General features: G+C 38.6%; 1 protein-coding gene across 1 annotated transcript; it reads left to right on the top strand.

Moving 5' to 3' along the window:
- CREBL2 (cAMP responsive element binding protein like 2) lies at positions 39-26,888 on the top strand. The gene is made up of 4 exons (XM_021092337.1): positions 39-376; positions 19,122-19,319; positions 21,075-21,219; positions 23,768-26,888. The coding sequence occupies exons 1-4, from the start codon at positions 362-364 to the stop codon at positions 23,770-23,772; spliced, it is 363 nt and encodes a 120-aa protein (XP_020947996.1). The 5' UTR covers positions 39-361; the 3' UTR covers positions 23,773-26,888.

Genomic DNA, 27,631 nt, shown 5'->3' with positions numbered 1-27,631 from the left:
GCGGCGCAACGGCAGCCGAAGCGGCCAATCCGCGCGCCGCGCTCCCGCCTACCCTCTGGTCCGGGCCGCTCTCCAGGGCGTCTGTAAACACAGCCAGAGCCTGTCATGGAGGGGGAGGAGGAGGCGGTGGCGGCGAAGGGAGGCGTTCTGGGCCGCCTCCAGGGTCCGCTCTGCCATTCCTGAACTGGTCCCTCATTCCCGTGACTGTGGCATCAGGGAAGGGAACTGTTAGGCAAGAGAAGGGGGCAGTCAGAACCATATCCCCTTCTTCCCCCGGGGCGGGGCCGGGCCGGGCCAGACCGGCTGAGCAGAGGGAGGGTCGGGGGAGGGAGCGCCCGACCGGGCCGGCCTGTCTGCCGAGATGGATGACAGTAAGGTAAGTCCTGGGGTTTGCACGCGCAGCGCCGCCGCCTGCTTGTCGCTAAGTGCTCGTCCAGCAGCCGAGCCTCACTCCGTAGTCCACGCCAACACCCGAGAAACACCTGCCTTAGGCATCCTTGCGCCTCCAGCTGTGACCCCAGGTACCCTGGCAGGAATTCAGGGAAGAGCGGCCTGCGTTTTTCCAGCAAGGGCCCACTCCTCTGGAAAATGTTCACACCCAAGGCCAACGGGTTGGTCAGCTTTTCCAACCTTAGTCCTTGACTTGCCTCCCGAGATAAGTGAAGAAACTACTGTGCCTTCTCTGTTCCTTCCCTTGCCGCCTCCCAGCTTTTCTCCACTTGGGAGCCCTTTCACTAGGGCACCCTGAACCGGCCCTGTTCCCCTCGACGGTCTCCCTTTCTCCTCTCAGGCTCGCTTACTCAATGCCCCATTCATATATTCGGTTCACTCCCCTCTGTGCTATTTTCCTGTGGTTGGTTGGAACGCACTGCTAAGCTCCTGTTGCTATTCGTCCAGAGTCTGGAATCTAACCTCTTCTCGAAAGCCTTCTCCAAGAAAAGGGGTGAATTTCTTCTTGTTAATCTGTCTTAATATTCCATCCCCATCCCTCTTTCCCTATCCACATCATTTATCCCTATGAAGATAAGGTCACAAACAATATTGGTTAATTCCTACAGTTTACATATAACCTTTCTGTCTGAACACAGCAGTGTTGTCCCGTTATATTTCGTGAGGATAGTGATGGTCAGTTTGTTGATCATCAGCTTATTGATGTTCTAGAATGTTTAGGAAGTTGGGTTTGCTGTTGTTTTTTTTAAGGAATCAGACTTCTAGAATTTGCCAGTTTTCAAAGTAGACACTCAGTTCCCTCTGCTTTCCACAGGTCTTACTTTCCACAGTCTCTGGCATGCTGCTTGTGGTAGCTTTTTCCTTCATTTCCCCCTTTCACCTAACCAATAACACTTGGCTACTATCAAGTTTTTGTTTCACTCATCCTAGAGATAATGGAAAATTTTCCATCTTCTCTGTGCGGCCTGTGTGGTTCTATGTTATCTCCTCTTCCTGTTCCTGCTGAAGGCACTGAGGAAAGTGATAGCAGAGAAAGCTTAACGCTCTACTCTGGAATTGGGACTCGCTAGAGGAACAGTTTGCTTGTGAAATAGCAAACCCCTCCTAATAGGAAATACCATTGCCAAAACAAAAAGGTGGAGTTCTGAAAGTTTTACAGAAAAATCAGAAGATAATGTCTCATAACAACCTTTGTCAGCTTGATCTTTCAGTGTTAATATTAAAATTAAATCTGAGTACTATATCCATTATCTTCCCTGGATATGGCTGGGAAAGGATGCTGAAGAAAAGTATTCTTTAATTTCCTTAATTTGAGACTCTCCTGGTATATTTACTAATTTTGAGTTGTTTCTTTTTTCAAACCTTTGAGACATTAAATAACTTTCTCAGAGTCTTCAGTAATTGCAAGTAAATTCACCAGAAATACATTGGATTTTGAATTATTTTACCTTCCTATAAAATCACATAGAACTTATTTCTAAAACAAGCAAACTGTAGTGGGGGCTATAAAGTGTTACTGTTTTGCCTAGAGTGAAATTACATTTGGGGGAGGGGGTAGGCTATTCATAACTTACTTCTTAGGAGGGTCACAGCTAAGCAAAATGAATTCAGTTCTCATTTATTAAGTCATTGTTTTTGTGACAGTCTTTAGAAACCAGCAGTTTCTTTGATCTTTAATGATTATGGAAAAGAAAATCCCTTTCAGGTGTCTCTGGATGGATAGTGCCTCTGTGAATACACTACTTTCACTCTGAAAATATGTAGCTGTGATGAGTAATATTTAAATGCCATGTACAGCTGGACTGGACTGCTTTCAGCAGTGCAGTAGTATGAAATGGCCCTTAAAACAGCCTTCCAGTCCTGCCTTACCCTGTGCTCTAGTTTACAGTCCTGCATAATTGTATTGTCTTCCTAGTTTACACATACATACTCACACACAAAACACTCTTTTCCCTTGCATTGTGTACGGGTGATGGAGTCTCAGGTTCCATTTTCCCCGTGTAAGGGAGGATGAGGGTTGGAGCTTCGAAGTATGGTGCTTGTGCTGGTGAGAGAATAAAAGATGACAAACTGGGTGACAGCAAGGCCAGGGCAACAAGAACAGGACAGAGTGGGCAGGAGCAGCAGCATTTGAATGAGCAGGTCAGGAAATATGATGATGATGTGAGCACCTCCTGTTACAAAGATTCTGTATTCTGAGTTGTTTCATCAGAGGTGATAAATGAGTTTGCCAAGAGCTCCTCACATTCTGCCATCTAGTTTTCTGGAGAGCAGGACAGATTTGAATGGGGGTGCAGCTTTGCCTCCCAAGGGTCTAGCAGTGTGCCTTGTACATGATAGAGTACTGGTTAATGGTGATACGAGGCCGCATGACATTTGCAGCTGTGTTTGGCCCACACTACCCTCTGCTCCTAACTATGCCCCCAAATGAGATAGGGACAGTAAGATGGGATGTGAAATGAACTTAAACTGTGCCCTTAACTGTGTCACAGAGAAAGGTAGTCTCCTGAGCCCACCACCTGCGGGTGAAAAAGTGCTTGTTTTTATGAAAGCCTCTGCTCCCTAACCTGCTCCATTCATTTACAAAGAAAATCGAAATGTGTTATTTTCAGGGGCTTTGATCACAGACAGAAGATTATTATTTCTTGTTTTTATAATTGACTTTCATGTTTATTGAAGGAACGAATGAGCAACTTAAAATATCCTAGATCAAATGTTCTCCTGCTGCAGACCAAGCTGGTAAGAGACCACCATTCTGTATTGCCCAGTCTTCCTGCCAGTTTAGGAGCATCAAGTTCCAGCTGAGGGACTGGTGAGAGAGGGGGTCAGCCAGTGGCTAATAAGGACTGCGACTCTCCATACTTCCTTTCCACCTGTACTCCACAACTTATACTGAGATTACCTGATAATGAGGTTTCTTATACCTTCATTACCCCTTAGGTCTTTTGTTCCAGTCAGTTGTTCTGAGTAGTGCTGATTATCACAAAGATTTTAACGTGGCCAAAAATCTCTTTGACGTTCCCAGAGCTGTCCTTTGGCCCTGAAGTCCCTCCTGTTGGCCCCTTAGCCATCCTTCACTGCAGTTGGAACTACCCTCCTTGGACAATGGCACAAGGCTCAGAAAATTTCTGCCTTTTCTATTTTCTTGCTCCATCAATGCTTTCCACAAGACCAAGACAGAAGAGTCAACTCATTTACTAATCTCTGACAGTAAATATTAATGTTTTAACCTGCTTTCCTTTCCTGTGTGGGTTATGTGTACTTTTTAAATAGGGTACCTCTACAGATAATTTAACCCTAAGAAGTAATTGAATGCTACAGATATCAGTTGAAATTTAAGTGTAATTAACCTCATTTAGAATGTTTTGCTCTTTAAGGTTTTTATAAAATTTGTCCATTAATTCATTAATGGTAATTTATTGGACACCTAATATGTACCAGATGTGCTAGACAGCAGAGATACAAAGATGAATAAGAGTTTATAAATATTCTTAGGAGCTTTCATTTAAGTGAGCTAGGTAGACATATAGAAACATAATTACAGTGCAGTGAGGTAAGAAATGAGAGCAGCTGGAATTCCATAGTGGCCTAGCAGTTAAGGATCTGGTATTGTCTGTCACTGCAGTGGTTTTGGTTCAATCCCAGGCCTCAGAACTTCTGCATGCCATGGCTGTGGCCAAAAAAACCAAAATACAACAACAAAGAAATAAAGGGCAGTAGAGGTAGAATGCTTTGGGGGCACTAAGAACGGATGCCTAACTGGGTATGTGACACATAGGTTCAGACAGTAGGAATGAATCTGTAAGGAAGAATGGGCGTCCCTCAAAATGGGAAAGAGGAGCTGTCCTATACAAAAGCATATTGCACTGGAAGATAAGTATTTTGGTAGGAGCTAGAGCAGGAAGTGGGGAGTTTCTTTAAAGGGCCAGAGAGTAAATATTTGTGAACCATGTGATCTCTGGTGCAGTTACTCAATTCTGCAAATGTAGCATGAAAGCAGCTGTAGGCTATGTTCTGATAAAACTTTATTTCCCCAAACAAGCAACAGGTGTCTTTGGCTTGCCAGCTGGGCTGTAGTTTGCTGCTCCCTGAGCTAGAGCATAAGGCCTAAGTAGGGGTGTGGGCAGAGATAAGGATGGAAAGATGAATTAAGGTACAGATCATGATTTGCTTGGCAAGTTAAGCTAAGAAATTTTGGTCAGTATTTCTCAAAGTTTGGAATAAAGAAGACACTTGCTGAATCAGAATTTTGAGAAATGGGACCTGGGAATTTGAATTTTGCTTGACAACCAAGGCCACAGATGTCAGGGAGCTATTGAAGAATTTTAAATCAAAGCTGACAATATCAGGAGTTCCCGTCGTGGCGCAGTGGTTAACGAATCCGACTAGGAACCATGAGGTTGCGGGTTCGATTCAGGCCCTTGCTCAGTGGGTTAAGGATCCGGCGTTGCCGTGAGCTGTGGTGTAGGTTGCAGACACGGCTCGGATCCTGCATTGCTGTGGCTCTGGCGTAGGCCAGTGGCTACAGCTCCGACTCAACCCCTAGCCTGGGAACCTCCATATGCTGCGAGAGTGGCCCAAGAAATAGCAACAACAACAACAAAAAAGACAAAAGACAAAAAAAAAAACAAAGCTGACAATATCAGATTTGTATTTTTGAAGAAAAATGCTAAAGGCTATATGAAGACCAGTTAAGGGTAAAGATGTAGGAACTGGGGAAAGACTAGAAGCAGATGGTCCAATTAGGAAAGAATAGGGATTGTGGCATATAGCAAGATTTCAAATCTCATTTCTACCACTTTCAAGTTATTATGATTTGGGACAGATTATTATTATTTTTTTACTGAACTATAATTAATTTATAATATTGTATTAGTTTCAGGTGAACAGTAGAGTGGTTCAGTTACATACTTTTTTCCAGATTCTATTCCATTATAGGTTATTACTAGATATTGAATATGGTTCTCTGTGCTACATAGTAGGTCCTTGTTACCTATTTTATATAAATAAGTGTGTATCTATTAATCACACATTCCTGATTTATCCCTCCCCCGACCCCTTCCCCTTTGGTAACTTTTAAGTTTGTTTTCTATGTCTGTGAGTCTGTTTCTGTTTCGTATATAGGTTCATTTGTATTATTTTTCAGATTCCACGTTAAGCGATATCATATAATATTTGTCTTTCTCTGACTTTCTTCTCTAAGTATTATGTATAATATTCTCTAGGTCCATCCATAGAGAATGCTGCAGATGGCATTATTTCATTCTTTTTTATGGCAGAGTAATATTTCATTTTATATATATATATATATATAAAATCTTTCTAAGTCAATACTGCTGATGGGCACTTGGGTTGTTTTCATGTCTTGGCTATTGTGAATATTATTGCTAAATGTTGGAGTGCATATATCTTTTAGAATTAGAATTGTCATCTTTTCCAGATATATACCCAAAAGTGGGATTGTCTGATTATTTGATAACTCCATTTTTGTTTTTTTTAAGGAACCTCCATACTGTTTTCCATGGTGGCTGCACCAGTTGACATTCCCACCAACAGTGTAGGAAGGTTCTCTTTCTCCACACGCTCTGCAGCATTTATTACTTGTAGATTTTTTGATGTTGGCCATTTTGACCAGTGTGAGGTGATAACCTCATTGTAGTTTGATTTGCTTTTCTCTAATAATTAGTGGTGTTGAGCATCTTTTCATGTGCCTGTTGGCCATCTGTATGTCTTCTTTGGAGAAATATCTAGGTCACCTGCCCATTTTTTGATTGAGTTTTTTGGGTGCTTTTTTTTTTGTTTTTTGTTGTTTTGTTTTGTTTTGTTTTTGCTTTTGAGTTGTTTGACGTATTTGTACAGTTTGGATATTGTCACTCATATCATTTGCACATTTTTCCCATTCTGTAGGCTGTCTTTTAGTTTTGTTTATGGTTTTTCCTTCGCAGTTCAGAAGCATTTAGGTTTGATTACATCCTATTTGCTCATTTTTGCTTTTATTTCCTTTTGCCTTTGGGAGACTGATCTAAGGAAATATTGCTGTGATTTATGTTGAACAGATTATTTAATCTCTTCAGAACTGTGTTTCTTTATCTATAAGGTGGATGTGTTAATAAAACCTTATTGAGTTAGTGTTAAAAGAACTTAGCACATAATGGATTCAAAATAAACACAAGTCCTCTGTGATTCCTCACTAGCTTGGTTAGATTGCTCAGAAGAAAGGCCTGAGCTGAAGATCATGCTAGTGACCATTACCATGTAGGATGAAGTGGGTGTGGCATGCACAAAAATACTTGCAGGATGAAGAAAGTGGACATAATAGAAAGCTAAAGAGACAGAATGCCGGAAAACCCTAAAATGATCAGAAGAGGCCGAGGAGTAGGACTCAGCAAAATAAACTGAAAAGGAGAGCTTAGTGATATAGAAGAATCAGAAAAAAGAAAAAAAGGGAGGGAGAGAGAGAGAAAGAAGGAAAGGAGGGAAGGAAGGAAAGGCTGTTGTGCCATCTAAGGAAAAAGAAAATTTTGAAGTGTGGATTTAGTCTACAATAAGAGATGCAACAAAAAAAGATCAAGTAAAGTAAGTAGTGAAAAAGTAATCTTTGCGCTTGGAAAATAGGAGACTGTTTATGAACCCAGGAGAGAAGTTTCAGTGAAGTGATCTGGCAGAAGCCAAAATGTAACAATTGGGGAAGAGATGGGTGGGAAAGAAGCAAAGAGAGTTAAGTATATAGGCAAACCTCAGAGATAATGGGATTTGGTTCCAGACTAATGCAGTAAAGTGAATTTTACCATAAAGTGAGTCACAAAATTTTTGGTATACCAGTGTGTATAAAAGTTAAGCCTACACTATACTGTAGTCTGTTAACTGTGTAATAGCATTATATCTAGAAAAAACAATGTACATACTTAAATTAAAAAATAGTACTGGAGTTCCCGTTGTGGCACAGCAGAAATGAATCCCACTAGGAACCATGAGGTTGCGGGTTTGATCCCTGGCCTTGCTTAGTGGGTTAAGGATCCAGCATTGCTGTGAGCTGTGGTGTAGGTCGCAGATGTGGCTCAGATCTGGCGTGGCTGTGGCTGTGGCGTGGGCTGGCAGCAACAGCTCCGATTCGACCCCTAGCCTGGGAACCTCCATATGCTGCGGGTGCGGCCCTAAAAGGACAAAAGACAAAAGATAAAAAAACAAAAAGTACTAAAAAATGCTAACCCTTATCTGGCAATGCAGGGTTGCCATAAACCTTCAGTTTGTAAAAAGTGTAACAAAATGAAGTACAATAAAATGAAATGTGCCTTTAGACCACTCAGGGAATTAGTTTGTAAGTTTCAGGCAGGGCTAAAATATTAAATATTCAGGCAGTATTATATTTAGCTGGCGGAGGGAGGGAAGAGGTGGGAGTCAAACTCTCTGTCAGAGAAGGCTGCTTTATCTCCTTTCTTCTTTGCTGACTAGAAAAACCTGGCAGAAAAGTTAGCAGCAGGAAGATGTAATTAGACTTTCTTTCTTTCTGAAGATAGGATAAGTAAGACAAAAAGCCAAAGCAACAGCTGTGAAGGAAGTTATGGGGACCTTAACACCAAATGAAAGTGTAGCTGCTTGTTTTTTTCCTTTAAAGTGGTAAAGAGCAGTGGCCAGGCACATTCATTTCTATCATATTTTTCTTTAATCGATGGAAAATAAAGTTTCTCTTTGTTTTCAAAAGAAAAGTGAGGCAAGTTCTCCTGCCATTTTCCTTTTTAGCTGGGGCTGACACTACCACTTCATGTAAATGCAATAATTCTCTTAGACTTAAAAACTTGAAATTTTTGAGTTGCCTTAAGAATTAGAGCAGTAGGATGTAAATAAGTGCAAAAAGGGTGGTAAAATAATGAGAGTTCTTGATTGGTGTTTCAGATTTTTATATCCCTTATGATGGAGGTTTGACTTCCTTCCTTCTCTCCCTTCCTTCTGTCCATCCATCCTTCTGTAAGCTGGTGGTAGTCATGGTCTTAGTGATACCAATTTAAATAGACTGCAAGATACTGCTAATTTTGCTTTTCATTTTCTCATTTAATTATCAGTCTTTTAATAATCGTGTCTTAAATGCCTGGTTCTGGGCCAGATACAGTGAGTGTTGGAAAAGAAATGAAAAACACAGCTTCTGTATCTATGGTGCTCACATTACTACTGAGCCCTAAATCTAATGACAAGTGTCCTAAGACTGAGGTAGAGGGAGATTTGGCAGACAGATGTGGAGGCAGTGTGACCACAGAGGCCGAGATGGGGTTGATGTGGCCACAAATGAAGGATTAAATGTCGTCGCTACCAGGAGCTGGAAGAAGCAAAGGATGGCTTCTCCCCTAAGGCTTCTAGAGGGAGTTCAGGGCTGCCAACCTTCTGGCCTCCAGAACAGAGAGCATAAATTTGTTGTTTTAAGCCACCAAGTTTGTGGTAATTGTCACAGCAGGCACAGGAAACTAACATACTAGATATGATGACTTAGGTACTGACACTGGTCTTCTCCAGAACTAGAGCGTGACGTGGCCAAAGGGCCCTTAAAGTTTATTCTTTCTGTGATGATCAGGTATTGCTTTTTTACAATAAAGAAAAACGCACTCAAGATATTTTAACAGGCTGAAAAGAAAGGTTAATTTGGCAGCTCTTTGTAAGGTAAATTACCTAGGGAAGTAAGGATGGAAAAGGAGGGCTGAGGGGGGACCCACTGGGAACCTATTACATCTGTAAGTCAGGCCCAGAGTAATGTAGGTAGTAGGAATAGAGAGGAAGAGACAAATCAGAGATGTTGTAAAGGAGTAAACTGGCATGACTTCAGGGGTTGGGCACGGAGAGTCACAATAGTAGAAGGAAATTTCAAAGAAGCAAAAATGAAAAAATGAAAAAGTTTGTTAACCTCCTCACCATTGTCCTCCATCAAGCGACTGATGTCACAGTGAATCCAGTCATTAAATGAATGACTATATTGCATTAATATAGCAGTGCATATAAAGCACCTGTCCATTTGAGAGCCTTTGCCGAGAATTCTTTTTTTTTTTTTTTTTTTTTTTTTTTTTTTCTTTTTACCATTTCTTGGGCCACTCCCGCAGCATATGGAGGTTCCCAGGCTAGGGGTCCAATCGGAGCTGTATCCGCCAGCCTACACCAGAGCCACAGCAACGCAGGATCCGAGCCATTCTGCAACCTGCACTACAGCTCACAGCAACGCCGGATTGTCAACCCACTGAGCAAGGCCCGGAATCGAACCTGCAACCTCATAGTTCCTACTCAGATTCATTAACCACTGAGCCATGACGGGAACTCCTGCCGAGAATTCTATGTTCAGGTTAATGAGTCCTACCCTAGAAATGTGGAAGGGAAATAATCATGCTTGATGAGAATGAGTTACCTTTGACAAGCTGCTGTGATGCAAATCAGGGGACTTTGGTACTAGGCTCTGCTCTGATACTGAAGATCTCTGAACTAAAACTGTGTCATCTGTGAAATAAAGAGGTGTGTGTCAGTGTGTGTGTGTGTGCGTGTGAAAGCATCCCTGTATGTCAGCACTCTTGTATATACTGATATCCTGCCCTTTATAATGTTGTTTTTCATATCTGCTGCATTTCATTAGTCTGAATATATTAAAAGTAAAGAACCTATCATACATTAATATTCCTGGAATTTGACAGTGTTGGGGGCATAGTGGGTGTTCAACAAAAGGTTGTTAAATAAATTAATTTTCCCCTCTTTACCTGAAGAAGATGAGGATGATAGTGTTCGCCTCCCCTGAGGTGGTGTGAAGTAGCAGGAGCTGACTGTGGGGGGCCTGGCTCAAGGCCTTGCCCACCCTAAGAGCTCCCTCCTTGCACTCCCTGATTCAGCCCTGAATTTGTTTCAGCTGTTTGTTCCTAAAAAGCTAGAAGTAAAATGATCCAAGAATCTTTGGGATAGAATTTAACCTGGACACTAGTGTCTTTCTCACTTGAGGAAGCCCCTAAAGAGTGTACACCCTAAACAGCCTCACACCCACTCTTCCTGCAGAAGTTAAACCCGTTGCCTGGGGAGACTATGGCATCGGGAGCTCTGTCTTGGCTAAATGCAGTAGTTTCTTCTTCATTCTCAGCCTTTTTAAACTCAAAAATTAGACCCTTTATGCTATGCCCCTCCCCTCCGTAATGTTCTTCCTCCTCATCAGCTTGTGTCTCTGTGCCACCTTGATTCTTCCTTTGCTACTACTCTTTCTGCTCTCTAAGGTTCCTGTCATCTTATAATAGCCATATTTTTAAAAAGCTTTATTGAAAAATAACTCACATACCAATAATTCATGCTTTTAAAGTATATAATTCTGTGATATTTTAGTGTACTCACAGTTGTACAATGATCAGCACCATGTAATTCCAGAATATTATCACCCCCAAAATAAACCCTTATAAACAAACTGTAGTATGTCCATATAGTGGAGTAGTGTTCTTATTATTTAGCCATAAAAGGAAACAAGCTATTAAGCTACAAAAAGATGTGGAAGAACTTAAACGTATATTGCTAAGTGAAAGAAGCCAGTTTGAAAAGGCTACATATTATATGATTCTGACTATATGACATCCTAGAAAAGGCAAAGATGTACAGAAGTAAAAAAAAAAAAAAGTCAATGATTGCCAAGGTTTTAAGGCAGGGAAAATATTCTGTATGCTTCTGTAATGGCAGTTACATGACATGATGCATTTGTCAAAACCCATAGAGTTGTACCATACAAAGAGTGAAGCCTAATGTAAACAATGGACTTTGCTTATTTGTAATACATCAACATTTGGTTCATCAGTTGTAGTGAATGTGCCATACCAGTATGAGATGCTAGTAGGAGAAACCATGGAGGCAGAGAGAGAGGGACTATATGGGAACTCTGTAATTTTTTTTAAAAATTATTTTTTTTCCATTTTTTTGCTGAATTTTCCTGTAAACCAAAATGAGCTCTAAAAAATAAAGTTATTAATTTTTAAAAAAGAAAAAAGGAGTTCCCTGTGGTACAGCAGGTTAAGGATCTGGCATTGATACTGTTGTGGCTCTGGTTACAGCTGTGGCGTGGGTTCCTTCCTTGGCCCTGGAACTTCCAGATCCTGTGGGTATGGCCAAAAAAAAAAAAAAAAAGAAAAAACCCTAGCAGTCACTCGCCATTCTCTCCTTCCCCTTCCCAGCCTTAAGCAACCACTGATCTACTTTATATTGCTATAGATTGCCTATTCTAGACATTCCATTATAAATAGAATCCTATAGTATGTGGCCTTTTGTGTTTGGCTTCTTTCACTTAGCATAATGTTTTCAAGGTTCATCGATGTTGTACCATGTATCAGTACTCCATTCGTTGTTATGGCTGATTGATGTTCCATTTTATGGATACACTGCATTTTGTTATCCATTAATCAGTTGATGGACATTTAGGCTGTTGCCACTTTTTAGCTATCGTGAATAATAGTACTGTGAACATCTGTGTGTAAGTTCTTATGTGGACATATGTTTTCATTTCTTTTTAGGATATACTTAGGGGTAAAATTGCTAAGTCGTATGGTAATTCTATGTTTAATATTTTGGAGGAACTGCGAAACTATTTTCCAAAGTGGGCACTATTTTATATTCCCACAAGCAATGTAGGAATATAACACCTATACCAACACTTGTTATTGGCATTTTGCCGTAAATCTATAGCCATCCTAGTGGGTTTAAAGTGATAATCCCATGATTTTGAATCTCATTTCTCTAATGACGATGATGTTGAGCATTATTTCATATGCTTATTGGCCATTTGTATATCTTCTTTGGAGAAATCTCTGTTCAGGTACTTTGCCCTCATTCCTTTTTTGTTTTGGTTTTTTTTTTTTTTTTTTTTTTTTTTTTGCTTTTTAGGGCTGTACCTGCAGCATGTGTAAGTTCCCAGGCTAGGGGTGAATTGGAGCTGCAGCTGCTGGCCTATACCACAGCCACAGCAACACCAGATCCATGCTACGTCTATGATGTGATCTACACCACAGCTCATGGCAATGCCATATCCTTTAACCCAATGAGCAGGGCCAGGGATCAAACCCAAGTTGTCATGGATATTAGTCGGGTTCATTATCGCTGAGCCACAACAGGAACTCCACTTCCCTTCATATTAATTGGATTATTTATCTTTTTATTGTTGAGTTGTGAGAGTACTTTATGTATCTGGATCTAACTCCCTTGTCATAGATATGATTTACAAATATTTACAGATATTTTCTCCCATTCAGTGAATTGTCTTTTCACCTTGATGGTGTCCTTTGAAACAGAAAATTTTTAATTTTGTGAAGTCCAGTTTATTTTTTTTTTTGTTGCTTATGCTTGTGATGTCATATATATAAGAAACCATTGCTGGAGTTCTTGTCGTGGTGCAGTGGAAACGAATCTGACTAGGAACCACAAGGTTGCGGGTTTGATCCCTGGCCTCACTCAGTGGGTAAAGGGTCTGGCATTGCCGCGAGCTGTGGTGTAGGTCTCAGACATGGCTCTGATCCTGCCTTGCTGTGGCTCTGATTTGACCCCTAGCCTGGGAACCTCCATGTGCCACAGGTGTGGCCCTAAAAAGCAAAATAAATTAATTAAAAAAAAAGAAACCATTGCCTCATCCAAGGTCACAAAAATTTATTCTTATGTTTTCCTCTTAAGGGGTCTGTAGCTGTCTCTCTTTAATAAATTCAGCCTTTTATTCTGAGTTAATTTTTATATATAGCATGTTGTAGGAGTCCAACTTAATTCTCTGTGGCTATCCAGTTCTCCCAGCACCATTTATTGAGAAGACTATTTTTTCCCCAATTCTCTCTTGTTCTGGTACATTGTTGAAAATCAGTTGGGAAAAAAAAATCAGTTGACCATAAACATAAGGGTTTAATTCTGGATTCTCAATTATTTTCCATTGATCTTTATATCTGTTCTTGTGCCAGTATTACACTATCCTGATTACTGTAGCTTTCTAAAAAATTTTGAAATCAGAAGGTATGACCCCTCCACCTTTGTTCTTTTTCAAGATTGCATTGGCTATTTTGGTTCCATTATATTTCCATATGAATTTTAGGATTATCTTGTCAGTTTCTGCAAAAAGTTAGATGGAATTTTGATAGGGATTGTGTTGAATATGTAGCTCAATTTGGGGAGTATTGTCATTTTAATATTAAGTCTGCCAATTCATTAATTTGGAATATCTTTTTTTTTTTTTTTTTTTTTTTGTCTTTTGTTGTTGTTGTTGTTGCTATTTCTTGGGCCGCTCCCGCGGCATATGGAGGTTCCCAGGCTAGGGGTTGAATCGGAGCTGTAGCCACTGGCCTACGCCAGAGCCACAGCAACGCGGGATCCGAGCCGCGTCTGCAACCTACACCACAGCTCACGGCAACACCGGATCGTTAACCCACTGAGCAAGGGCAGGGACCGAACCCGCAACCTCATGGTTCCTAGTTGGATTCGTTAACCACTGCGCCACGATGGGAACTCCTGGAATATCTTTCTTTTATTAGATCTTCTTTAATTCCTTACAGTGATTTTTAATGGTTTTCAAGTGTTTAAGTTTTGTATTTGTTTTATTACATTTGTTCCTAAGTATTGTGTTCTTTTCTGTGCTCTCCTAAATGGAATGTTTTCATAATTTTGTTTTCAGCTTATTCATTGTGTATAGAAACACAACTGATTTTTATATATTGATCTTGTATTTGCAACCTTGCTTAACTCATTTATCAGCTCTAATAGTTTTTTCTGGATTCCTTAGAATTTTCTATGTATATGATCATATATATCATCCTTAAATAGAAATAGTTTTACTTTTTCCTTTCTAATCTGAATGCCTTCTCTTTCTTCTTCTTGCCTTCTTGCTGTGGCTAGAACTTCCAATACAATGTTGACAAGATCCTTCGTTTCTGACCTTTGGGGGGAAGCATTCAGTCTTTCACCTTTATGACATTTGCTGTGGATTTTTTTCATAGATGCCCTTTATCGGGGTGAAGAAGTTCCCTTCTATTCCTCATTTGGGTGTTTAATTTTCTTTTCTTATGGCAGCTTTGGTTTTGGTATCAGGCTGATAATTGGTTCATAGGATGAACTGGGAAATGTTCTTTCCTTTCTTGTCTTTTGAAAGAGTTTCTAAAGAATTAGTGTTAATTCTTCAAATGTTTGGAGAATTCTTCAAATGTTTGGAGTCACCTGGACCCTGACTTTCTCTATGAAAAAATTTTTAATTACTTTTCCAGTTTCTTTGTTATAGGTCCTTTTAGATTTTCTATTTCTTCTTGAGTCAGTCTTACTACTTTGTGACTTTCCAGAAATTTGTCAATTTCAACCACGTTATCTAGTTTTGGGGCATGTAATTTTTCATAGTATTCCCATATAACCATTTTTACTTTGGTGAAGTTAATAGTGATGACTTCTCTCTCAGTCTTGATTTTAGAGTTTTGAATGTTTTCTCTTGGTCAGTCTAGGTGAAAGTTTGTCAATTTTTTTGGTCTCTCAGAAGAACCAGGTGGTGTTTTTTTTTTTTTCCTGTTGTTTTTCTAGTCTCTGTTTCATTTATCTCTACTCTAATATTATTTCTTTCATCTACTTGCTTTGGGTTTAATTTGCTCTTTTTTCCCCTAGTTTCTTAAAGTAGAAAATTAGGTTATTGGTTTTAAAATATTACTTCTTTCTTTATTTAGATGTTTATAGCTCCTGGGCACTGCTTTAGCTTTATCTCATAAAGTTTTGGTATGTTTTCCTTTTCCTTCATCTTAAAGTATTTTTTAAATTTCCCTTATGAGCTCTTCTATGACTCATTGGTTATTTAGGAATGTCTTTTTTTTAATCTGTCATATTTATTAAATACTTATTGTGTACTAAGATAAAATATATGTGACCAAGTCCCTGGTGCTTACTTTCTGAAAATCATGATCTGTAGTTTTTAACTTATTTCAAAGGAGAAAGTGTTAAAAAAGTTAGCAGAAAAGTAGATTTTCATTCTTACTTGCTTATGATAAATAGACTTTAACATTTTTAATATCTAATGAAGACAGACTTAGTATTACAGAGGCCCTACTGAAATCTAACATCTCTAATATCCTACCTTTGTGAAGTACGTTCTCTGTGCAGGGCAAGACAAAATCAATGGCTGGCAGGTTTCTTTTCTTAGCAGTTGGGGTTAGGTGGACAGGCCTTGTGTTTCCCTTTGTACCTTTGGTCCCCAGCTCACAAGTGTGTTTTGGGGAGGAACAGGAGGTAACATGGATAGCCAATAAAGAGGTACATTGTTGTAAAAATAGCTGTTTAAAATTTCATATCGCTTTATGTCAGGAGAAATAAAATTAGAACAGAAAATAAATTTGGGGGTTATTTTCATAGTTTTCTTTGGAGTTTGTGTTGGTGCATAAAAATCAGTACTTTTCTTTAGCTACAATAATGTGCTTCCTCACAGAAGACATAGGAGAGCGGGGGGGGGGGGTGAAAAAGAAAATGTGGTTATTACCGAGTTTGTGAAAATTTTAAGAAACACTGGTAAGACTTAACTTGTGGCTCAGAGATCTTTAAGGAATTTGTGAGGTTGATTTCAGTTTTAGTTTCTGGTTCTTAATTTCTAATTAACTTCCCTTATCTGTCCCCCAGTCTTTATGGCTTATGAAATATATAAAATTCATTTGTTAGGACAACTTAGTATACTAAGCTACATTTGTATAATACTCTCTTTCTTTTTACAAAGTGCTTTCATACATTATTTTACCTAAGATTTACAGAAATGCTGTGATGTGCTTGACTCTTGGAAACCGGTACACTAATCAGATTTTAGCTAGCACCAGAAGCCAAAAATTCAGTTTATTACTGAGGAAATATTAAGCTAGAGTAGTGGTGGTTTTAAATGTAATTTTACAGATGACATAAAATGAAAGAGCCCTGGGTTGCCTTCCTACTTTAAAAAAAAAGTAATAAAACACTTCCAATTTAAGTATTTTGCTACCATGAAAACTAAACAAAGGGTTATAACTTTTATTTGATTTTTATGACTATGCTAGGTTTGTATAAAAAAATCAATGAAATCTTTGAAGTACACTGTGTCCTCTCACTGGCTTCTGAAAGGCAGCCATTCCTGAATTCCATTCCTGAATTAATTAAAAGCAGCAGTATATGAGATATTAGATTATAGCAGGGTGTGATTGATGACTCATTTTAATGCCTAAAGAATAGATGTGATTACTGTTTATTTCACTATAGACATGAGTTTAGACATGACTGTACTTGAAGCAGCGCAGTCACACACAGATTGCTAGGGATGGAATTGTTTGCCAAAGAAATTTCTGGCCTTTCCCTTTCCACATAAGGTTTTTTTGAAGAAAGGAACTGGGACAAGAGATCTGTCATGTAGTTAAGGTGACAAGAAATCTTATTAAATTTCAGTCTGGTTTGACAGTTGCTTGTCCTTACGATTTTTTGAAAGTGGAATTTAGTTTCACAAAAACTATGTGGAAACCAAGCCAGAGATAAGGATTCTTCCCTGATGCAGGTTAGGTAAATATAGTGCTTCTTAAAAACTACGTCAGTAGCAAATACACTTTATTCTAATGTAGGGTGATTTCAAAATATTTTATTACAATTTTACAGTTGATGTAATGTAAGGATAATTTAAAATTTAGTCCATGGTAATATTTGGTCCACTAGTCATCCTACAATTGCTAATTATATATTCGACTCTGAAGAAAAGTTTCTTGAGGTGTATATTATTATTTGGGGGGGAAATGTGATGATGCAGAATAGGAAAGCTTTAAAATACCAGTTTTTGAAAAGTTGCAACTAATTTGGGAATAGTACTCAAGTAGCTAGCGTTTAAGATGGTGGTGTAAAGAAAAGATATTTTCTCAGAGCCTCAGAGTATTCGATCTCATTTCAGAACCCCCTTAAAATGCTAGATGCAGTAGCTAGCCATCATATTGTGACACAGGCTTTGGTAAATATAGCTAGTTCCCATTTGAAGTTTGGCTTTCCTGACCTAACTATCATACTGCATAATGATCTGATCTTTATATGGTACCGGGTACTGTTGGTGTATGGTATTAATAGTGATTTCAAACAAACAGATCAGAGTTTTTCTATATCCAAATAAATATTGATCCTTTTAGTTTTATTACCTGTGAGGCTTCTATGTTTATTCCAGTGACTTGCCAGTATTTGAGTTTTGCATCTTCTCTTTTAATTGCCTTTAAAGACTCAGCATTATTCTTTTCAGTATACTGAAGTTAATGACATTTTTATTCTCTGAGAGTAATTTTCAGAAAGAACTAGACATCATTCAGAACCTCATCAGATAAAGTGGACAATTAGGTTGTTTGGGAATTTAAAGAATAATGTATCACTAGAAAGTAATGTGGCACATTGTGTTGTGGCTTGTAAGAAACTGGCTCCAAAAGCAGCTTCCAAGAAAGCTTGTTCATTGGAAAAAGGTACCCCTTTCAAGATGACTCCTTTAAAGGAAATTCATTTGATGTATAAGTTCAGGTTCATTTATTTTAAAATTCATTATCTTTATCTCAAAATTACATCTTGTATAAGCACTTGAGGACATTCCAAAGCTAAACAATGAAGAAGATCAAATTACTCTGCCAGTCACCAAAAACTTGTGCCTATACAGGTAAATAAATAACAAGGATATTGAGAGGATGTTTCTGATACAAATGGGAGCAGTTAGAAATCTCCCGAGACAGTCTAGGGTTATAATTATAGACTTTGAAAGGCAGGAGAGAATTATCCTGCGGATTTCAGGGACTTCCTGTATGTTCCTTTGGGCTCAGCAAATTTGAAGAGGGAATCAATAGCCAAATTTCTTAGGATATGGATTTATTTATTTATATATGTACACAGTTTTATATATAAATTTATACTTTTCTAATGGTAAATATTTAACAATTATAAAATTACACATTAGAAAAAAGCTATTTATCATCACACTTAACAGAGAAATCCTCACTGACCTTTTGTTGACATCCTTTCTTCTAAGTGTTGTTTTATGATTGAGATCATACTGAACTTACGATTCCAAATATTGATTTTTTTTACTTATTTTCTTAAGTCAATAAAAATTCTTTGTGAACAAATATTTAGTGGCAATCTTTTAGTTTTTTATTATCCAGCTACATATGGTTCATAAAGTTTACTATTAAGCTATGTAAAGGTTATTATTAGAAAAAGTTTATTATTTAAAGAAATAATGAAAACTTATATTATTGCTTCTCTCACATTCATGGTATCAGAAGTAGCAGGAGAGGAGTTCCTGTCATGGCTCAGTGGTTAATGAATCCAACTAGAAACCATGAGGTTTTGGGTTCGATCCCTGGCCTTGCTCAGTGGGTTAAGGATCTGGCGTTGCCATGAGCTGTGGTGTAGATCATAGACGTAGCTCGGATCCCAAGTTGCTGTGGCTGTGGGCCGGCAGCTACAGCTCCAACTGAACCCCTAGCCTGGGAACCTCCATATGCCGCGGGTGCGGCCCTAAAAAGACAAAAAGAAAAAGTATCAGGGAAAAAAATAGGAAGCAAAGAATCATAAGGCATTTGATGGAATTATGCTTTCTTAGTTCCACAGGCTCTGTTTATTACTTGAAAACGTTTTCCTTGCTCATATGCAGCCACATTCACTTTCCTAGACCCAGAACTAAGGGAAAAAATGCCTACTTCTCTCTCTCGAAGGTGGTTGGAGGCAAAGTGAAGAAGCCTGGCAAACGCGGTCGAAAGCCAGCCAAAATCGACTTGAAGGCCAAACTCGAGAGGAGCCGACAGAGTGCAAGAGAGTGTCGGGCCAGGAAAAAACTGAGGTACCAGTATTTGGAAGAGTTGGTATCCAGTCGGGAAAGAGCCATTTGTGCCCTCAGAGAGGAACTGGAAATGGTGAGAAAGTCTGTCAATAAATGCGCGAAACAATCAACCTAAGCTACATTAAAACATGAAGACACCAGTTTTCACCTATCCAGTTGAAAAACATGGAAAAGAAATATTAATCTGTTAGCCAGCACATAGACAGATAAGCAGTTCATACACTGCTAGTGGGAGGAGAAAGTGACTATTTCATTGAGGATTGTTTATGATTTAAAAACAAACAAGGAAAATAACCCAAATGTTCAATAATAGGGGATGGATTAAATAAATTATACTACATTCATATATTGGATGACTTTGCATCCAATAGAAATCACAATGCACACATATGTTTACTGATTAGAGACACATTTACACTATATTGCTAAGTGGAAAAAGCAGTATAATATGTAACACTATGCATAGTATTGTACCATTTGTGTTTGATATTTATTTATTTATTTGACCTGTGTTTATTCATTCATTCTTTCATGTAGACTTTGGGTAGTGGCTGTAGACTATAAAAGAGAATAGGTGAAAGAGACTAGAAAGCCCCTTACCATTAGTTTAGGAAAGGAGGTGACAAGTTGGAAAAGAAGGAGGTAATACTACCACGATCATTACAAAACTGGGGCAGGCTCTCCCAGCTTGTTAGAGGGCAAGGAGATAAAGTTGGGGCATGAAGAAAGTCCAGTTATACATTATTCAGTAGACTTTTTTATCTTTTATGCTATTTTTTTTGTCTTTTTTTTTTTTTTTTTTTTTTTGCCATTTCTTGGGCCGTTCCTGCAGCATATGGAGGTTCCCAGGCTAGGGGTTCAGTCGGAGCCATAGCCACAGGCCTACACCAGAGCCACAGCAACGCGGGGATTCGAGCCGTGTCTGCAGACTACACCACAGCTCACGGCAACGCCGGATCCTTAACCCACTGAGCAAGGGCAGTATCAAACCCACAACCTCATGGTTCCTAGTCGGATTCGTTAACCACTGAGCCATGACGGGAACTCCCTCAGTAGACTTTTTTTAAAATACATTGAGTTTGACTTATAAATTATTTCTCAGCTTCTGCAGTGTAAGCCACTGGAGGACATAGTCTATGGAATGATTAATCTTTTATATCCCCAAAGTCCATGGTATGCACCCTGGTAGAAAGTAGATATTTAGTGAATATTTATGAAATAGAGAAAGGAAATTACAAAATTATTTATTTTAGGAGCAGAAATAATGTGACAGCAAAAAGTGATGAATTTTTTTTTTTTTTTGCTTTTTTAGGGCCGCACCTGCAGAATATAGAAGTTCCCAGGCTAGGGGTCGAATATCAGAGCTACAGCTGCTAGCCTATGCCACAGCCACAGCAACGCCAGATCTGAGCCACATCTGCGACGTACACCACAGCTCAGGGCAACGTCAGATCCTTAACCCACTGAGCAAGGCCAGGGATCAAACCTGCATCCTCATGGATGCTAGATGGATTCGTTTCCACTGTGCCACGAAGGGAACCCCCAAAAGGAAATGAATTCTAATGAGTGGTACAACTGGGGAGATAACTCTTTTAGCCAGAGGGCCTTTTTAATATGAGCCAAACATCACAAGAAAGATGCAGCCATGTTTTTTCACCCACTTCTGAAGACACAGGCCTCAGCCATGTCCTGGGTTATGAATAGGAGGTGGAATTCCCAGCAGCCATTGGACCATTGGTTATGGGAGTTCTTATGTCTAGGATTTCTACCTGTGGTTGTGGAACTCTGACTAGTAAAATTTTACTTAAATATATTTTACACGTTTCAGTACAAGCAGTGGTGCATGGCAATGGACCAAGGAAAAATCCCTTCTGAAATAAAGGCCCTACTCACTGGAGAAGAGCAGAGCAAATCTCAGCAGAACTCAAACAGGCACATGAAAGCTGGGAAGACAGAAGCTAACAGCAATTCCTGTGAGTACAGTACATGGGAGAATTTATATTTAGAGGAATGATTTAAAGTAGGGTTTCCCTTTTTTTTTTTTTTTTTGTTCCTCTTCTTAGGGTTGCACCTACAGCATATGAAAGTTCCCAGGCTAGGTGTTGTACTGGAGCGGCAGCTGCTGGCCACAGCCATGTCAACACCAGATCCAAGCCACATCGAGGCTTGTGCTGCAGCTTGCAGCAATACCTGACCCTTAACCCACTGATCAAGGCCAGGGATCGAACCTGCATCCTCACACTATGTCAGGTTCTTAACCTGTTGAGCCACAATGGGAACACCATAAAGTAGGGTTTCTATTAACCACTTTTCTTGGTATGTCTTCAAATAAAATGTTGATGTCATTTGTAATACATTAATAAGCAAGTGGAATGGTGTTAAGATTTAGAATATCGAGATGTGTTTTAAATGGGGTGTAGAAAGAGCAACTGATATATTCATGGAAATTTTTAAAAGTAGACTTAATAAATAAGTGTACCATTCTAATTACTGTTAATAATAATACATTTTATTTGTATTTTGGTTTACAAAGTACTTTCACTTATATTTATCTTAATTATTTCTTCCAATAATTGTGTTAAGTATAATTATACTTTTCATTTTATAAATGAAGAAATAGCAGAGGTGCTCAGTAAGGTGCTCAGGGTCACACAGCTATAACAGTAGACCCTGTCCTCCCCTAGTTCAGGTTCTGTCCTAGTTCAGTAGCCCATCACTATAAGGATTTTTTTTTTTAAGGAGAAATTCACATAACATAAAATTAATCGTTTTAAAGTGGCAATTCTGAGGCATTTAGTACACTCCCAGTGTTGTACAACTACCATTTCTACCTAGTTAGAAAACATTTCATCACCCCAAAAGAAAGCTCTAGACTCATTAAGCATTACTTACTTAATCCCTTCCCTCTAGCCCCTGGTAACTGTGAATCTGCTTTCTGTCTCTGTGGATTTACCTATTCTATATATTTCATATAAATGGTATCATACAGAGTGTGACTTTTTGTATCTGGCTTCTTTGATCTAGCATAATGTTTTTGAGGTTCATCCACTTTGTAGCATATATTAGTACTTTCTATTTTATGACTGCATAATATTCCATTGTATATGTAGACCACAATTTGTTTACCCATTCATCTACTGATGGGTACCTTTGTGCTGTTGCAAACAGTGCTGCTATAAACACACATATACACTTAATGTATTTGAGTACCTGTTTCCAGTTCTTTGGGGTATATACCTAGAAGTGGAATTGCTGGGTCACATGGTAATTTGATATTTAACTTTAGAGGAACCACAAACAGTGGCTGAAATGTTCTGCATTACCACCAAAGTATTTCTCTATATCCTGCCAGTACTTTTTATTTTCCATTTTTGAAAACTATAGCCTTCCCAGTGGCATCAGATGGTGGTTTTGATTTGGATTTCCCTGATGACTAATGTTGAGCAGCTTTTCGTGTGCTTTTTGGCCATTCGTGTATCTTCTTTGAAGAATTGTATCTTTACGTCCCTTGCCCATGTTTTAATTGAGTTGTTTTTCATTTTGTTAACTTGTAAGAAGAGTTCGTCATATATTCTGGATTCCGGATCTTTATCAGATATATGATTTACAGATATTTCTCCCATTCTGTAGCTTGTCTTTTCACTTTCTTGATAGTGTCCTTTGGTGCACAAAACTTAATTTTGAGGAAGTCGATTTTATCTATTTTTGATTTTGCTGTTCATGCTTTGGGTGTCATATCTAACACTCTATTGTCAAATCCAAGGTCATGAAGATTTTATTTGCCCCTATGCTTTCTTCTAAGCAAAGCTCTTTGTTTTAGGTCTTATATTTAGATCATTAATCTATTGAGTTAATTTTTCTGTATGGCGTGAAAATTTTCTATATAGAATAACATCTATCATCATTTGTTAAAGAGGCTGTAAAGATTTTAGAATGAAGTGTCATGTATTGATTTCTTCATCATTGCGATTGCTTTGGGAGCACTTGAAATAATTATAAGGAAATGTTACAAATTTTTTATCTTTTAAAAAATTTTTATAAATTTGTAGGATTGGCTTTTTCCTAACTTATAACATCTGCATTAATCTAAATTGACAATGAAAAAAAGCCAATTCAGTTGTTTTCTTTCACTCTTTACTTAAAAACAGCCTTCCCCTAGGAGTTGCTGTTGTGGCTCAGCAGTAACGAATCTGACTAGTATCCATAAGGCTGCAGGTTCCATCCCTGGCCTTGCTCAGTGGGTTAATGATCCCACATTGCCATGAGCTGTGGTGTAGGTCGCAGACACGGCTCAGACCTGGCGTGGCTGTGGTGTAGGCTGGCACCTGCAGCTCCATCTCCAATTAACTCCTAGCCTGGGAATTTCTGTATGCCCTGGTGTGGCCCAAAAAAAAAAAAAAAAAAAAAAAAAGAGCCTCCCCATGGACACTAATTTTTTTTTTAATTTATGCATTTTAAAACAGATTAACCAAACTTCATTGACTTTGAAAACATTGTTACATTTGTAACTGTATTTTTCAGGGTGAAGATCATATAAAATGATGAGTTGGTGGTTGAAGCCAATATTCTGATTCCTAAGGAGGATGGATGGGCAAGATTACTCCTTGGCTCCATTTACTACCTACTGCCTAGTCATCTCTGTAAATCTGCAGTTTCTACCAAAATGTGCGATCATAGATCTCAAAGGATTTTGCTTTAATCTTCAACACTTAAAAATTTACAAACATTCAGACCTGTTCTTGCTGGTATTGCCACCCATGGCATTTAACATGTTGCAATGCTTGAAAGCACAGGAGTAGAGAGAATGGGTGAAGATTGTATTTTTGCACCTCAACTCCACATTGCTTTATTGGTTAATTTATATTCTTTCCATGTAATTCATGTAATTGTATGTGTGTTTAGGTGTCACCTCCTTTCATGTTTTTGATTCCCCTACAAAGAGAAACCAAATGGGCTGATTACTGACTGTAAGTTCTTAGCCTTTATGGACCTAATCTTATTTCTTAATATTTACTTGAGTAATGTTTATTTTCTGCATAACCATGATTTCTCCTGTGAGCCATTCCAGCATAAGCTGTGAATATGTATTAACAAATATATACATTTCTATTTTTATAATCCATAATGATATGCCTATTTTAAATAATGTACACTTTAACCAAATCCATCAAGAAAGCCCTTAAGATAGCCTCTATTTAAAACTTTTTTTGCTGTCTTCTAAAACTGTATTTTTAAAAGTTTGCTAGGGCCTAATCCATACTTGGAGAATCATTAATCAAACTTTATTTTTAAACAAGAAGTAACCTGTTAGGCATTTCAGCAGCATACATCATCTTGACAACCCAGAGTACAAATATATGTATGTGTTTCTATTGTATGTCTATATATATGTGTGTATGGGGAGGGCCGGAGTGAATATTCACACACATTTCATTGTGTGGTCAACTAACTTGGAGAATTTTTCTAAAGAAAATAGGATGAAATTAGCTGCTGAGATGGAGTTTCTGCCTCAAGAGATCTGGAACGAAATGAGGGACAGATTGCTGGTAGATCTAATGGCTATAGCCATAACCACCGGAACACTTCGTTTCTTCCCTGACTTGAGTTTCCTGATGAATGTATTCTGAGCCAGAAAGAAACACACTGTGGGTGTGCGTTGGGTTCAGCCCTGGCTGTGCCTTCTCTCTGGAGTGAAGCACTGGAGCCAGAGGCCACACAGCACCGCCCCTTGTGGGCCTGGCAGGAGTGGCAAAGGGCAGAGTTCTCTCTAGCTCCCATCACAGCTGCTTTTGCTTTCTTCCTGGCTGCCAAATGGAGTGATGGCTGAGGATCCACGCTCATAATATGATACACTCAGACCTGGGAATCTTTCGATTTCCCCATTGAGACACTTTATCACTCTTTTCTCTTTCCCATAGTTGAATCAGGAGTTGTGTTCTCTGTTGCTGCTAAATTATAATTTCCCTTTGTGCTAATGAAGCAAACATTTGGCTTCCAAACAAAATATTTTGTGTTATGAAATAGCAGTTTAAGAGGAGGCATCATAGTCTAGATTGTCTATGAGGTGGAACAGGAGATGGACCACGTAGTTTCAGGTGACAGGGTACTTCCCCTTCTTCTTAGGCCATGTGTTAGAATTAAGTGCCTCCCCTTAGCCTGAGTTCCTAAAGATCTGTTGTGCTTGGGTCACAGATTCAGATCTTTAGTCTAGTTTTGCGTGACGACTGATAAACCACTAGCCCAGTCTGTTGGGTCTCTCTGTGTTTTGGAGGACTGGGGGTTTAAGGGTATTTAATGTGTTTTTACAGTCACAAATGTAGATAGGTTAAAGATTGTTAATATTCAGGCCTTCAGAATTTAAGTGTTTTAGATATAATGTCCAGATTTTAATGGGTATGTTTTTGCCATCTGGTCTACTCAAATGTATATTTTTATTTTGCAAAACAACCCAAGACTTACTCTGTGTTGCTTTGTTCAGTATCTTTTGAATTCCTCAGAAGAGTTGTTTTCAAAGCAAACATTCCAAATGAATGTGGCTCTTCAATGGAATGTCTCATTGTGCTTGAAGTGTTTCTTCTTTGGTTGTGATTTCAAATTACAGGCTCATTTGAGCTACTCCCCCACCCCCACCCCCTGCCCAGTACCTTTATAAAAGCAGCGACTTTATCCTCAGGTAGAGAATGTGTAATTTTAGATGGAAGTAAATTACAATTTATTTGAGTTTATTCCTGAACCTATCTATTTGGTATTTGGAGTAGATGAGACCAAGAGAAAGTTCCTTGGTCTTAAAAAGGAATGTTAAGATTGCTTTAGGTATTGTGCTAGCTGCACGCTTTGGCCACTTGAAGCATGTTAATAAACATCACTGATGAAAACAGCTTGAGCATTTCTTCCCCCATTCCAGTGACAGGGCATCACACTGAAATCCTAGCATCTCTCACTTACCTATAAGGACAACACAGCTGAGAGAGGACACAGGAGGATGGGAGAGTCAGTGAGCTCAGTGCCCCTGGCCCTGTTCTGCTGTTCTCCTTGCTCTCTGAGTAGACAGAGTAATGTTTCCTTTTTTTTTTTTTTCTTTTTTTCCAAAGAAAGGAAAATAACGGGGGAAATATATTTATGTATTTAGACCAATCATATTCTGTCATTAATTTAGCATAGACCTGCTGTAAATTAGAGCAACTGAGTATAATATGGAATAAGTTTGACTAGGTCAAGTTTTAGTTGAAGTTCTTAAAAATTTTTGTCTCTTTTATCTGAAATCTAATATATCTAAATCAGAATCTGTCTCGCTGCAGCAAATTCATGTCACTGTTTACCAGCTAATTGACAGTATTTATCAGCATCACCATTTAGCATTTTATATTGTCATCTTTGAATTGTGATAGGCTTGATTTGGCTCATTAAAAAAAGCATAGGTTTAAACTGAACTTTTAGTTAAAATAAAAGCAAATAAAATTTAAAAACAAATGTGACATTTCATTATAAGTCACTTGCATATTATCAATTACATTTTTAGTTTTAAAAGGGGGAAATTACTACTAGACCACATGGTATTTGGGGACATTGAAGGAATTTTTCTTTCTCTGAAGAGCCTTGTACAATTATATTTTTATGAAAAATAAAATATCTTCACCAGAGATATCTCAAGTTGTCTGTTTTATACTACTAAATATGTCTATATAAGCATAAAAGAAGAAAGTGAGATTTAGGCAGAAGACCTGGTCTTGTATCCATTTTCTGAGTTACTGAATTATTTAATCTCTCATCCTGCTTCCTCATCTGTAAAAAAGGGGTTATGAGAAACTGCTTCTTAAGTAGTAAAGAACTACATTAAAATATTCACATATACCTGTTGTTAAGATTTACGTTACTAAGGGTAAATATATTTATTTAATGGGCAGGAATCTAAATATGTAGTGTTGTAGGTATCATGTTTCTGAAGTCTTTTTAGGACATCATTAATCTCTGTCTCTGGAATAGTGTAGCCGGAGGCTCTTTTTAGCAATAATAGCCTTCTATTAATTAGACTGATTTTAAGATCAGTTAAAGTTCCACCTGGCAAAATTCCTATCATCTGCATAAAGCAGGTTTTCAGGCTGCTGGGTAACCTGGTTCTCTTTTCCCTTATTCTATCCATCTTACTTACAGAGTATCATGAATCAAAGCCAGGACTGATGTGTAAAGTTGAGCCATGGGTGCACTGCATAAAGGCACCCAGTTGAGCAGGAGAATGGGCGGGTCTAAAATTGAGCCCATGTTCCCTTCAACCCACCATGTGCAGAGGAAAGGACACCTGCTGTTGCTCACCAGGGCATATATATGGCACAGGTCTGCCCAGAAAGGAGACTTTTCTTAATCCCTCTATGGGGAGGGTGCCTTGTA

Source organism: Sus scrofa, chromosome 5 (assembly GCF_000003025.6).
Source record: "Sus scrofa isolate TJ Tabasco breed Duroc chromosome 5, Sscrofa11.1, whole genome shotgun sequence".
Taxonomy (NCBI): domain Eukaryota; kingdom Metazoa; phylum Chordata; class Mammalia; order Artiodactyla; family Suidae; genus Sus; species Sus scrofa.
The sequence above is the reverse complement of the archived record's forward strand: the minus strand, read 5'-3'. Positions and strand labels throughout refer to the sequence as shown.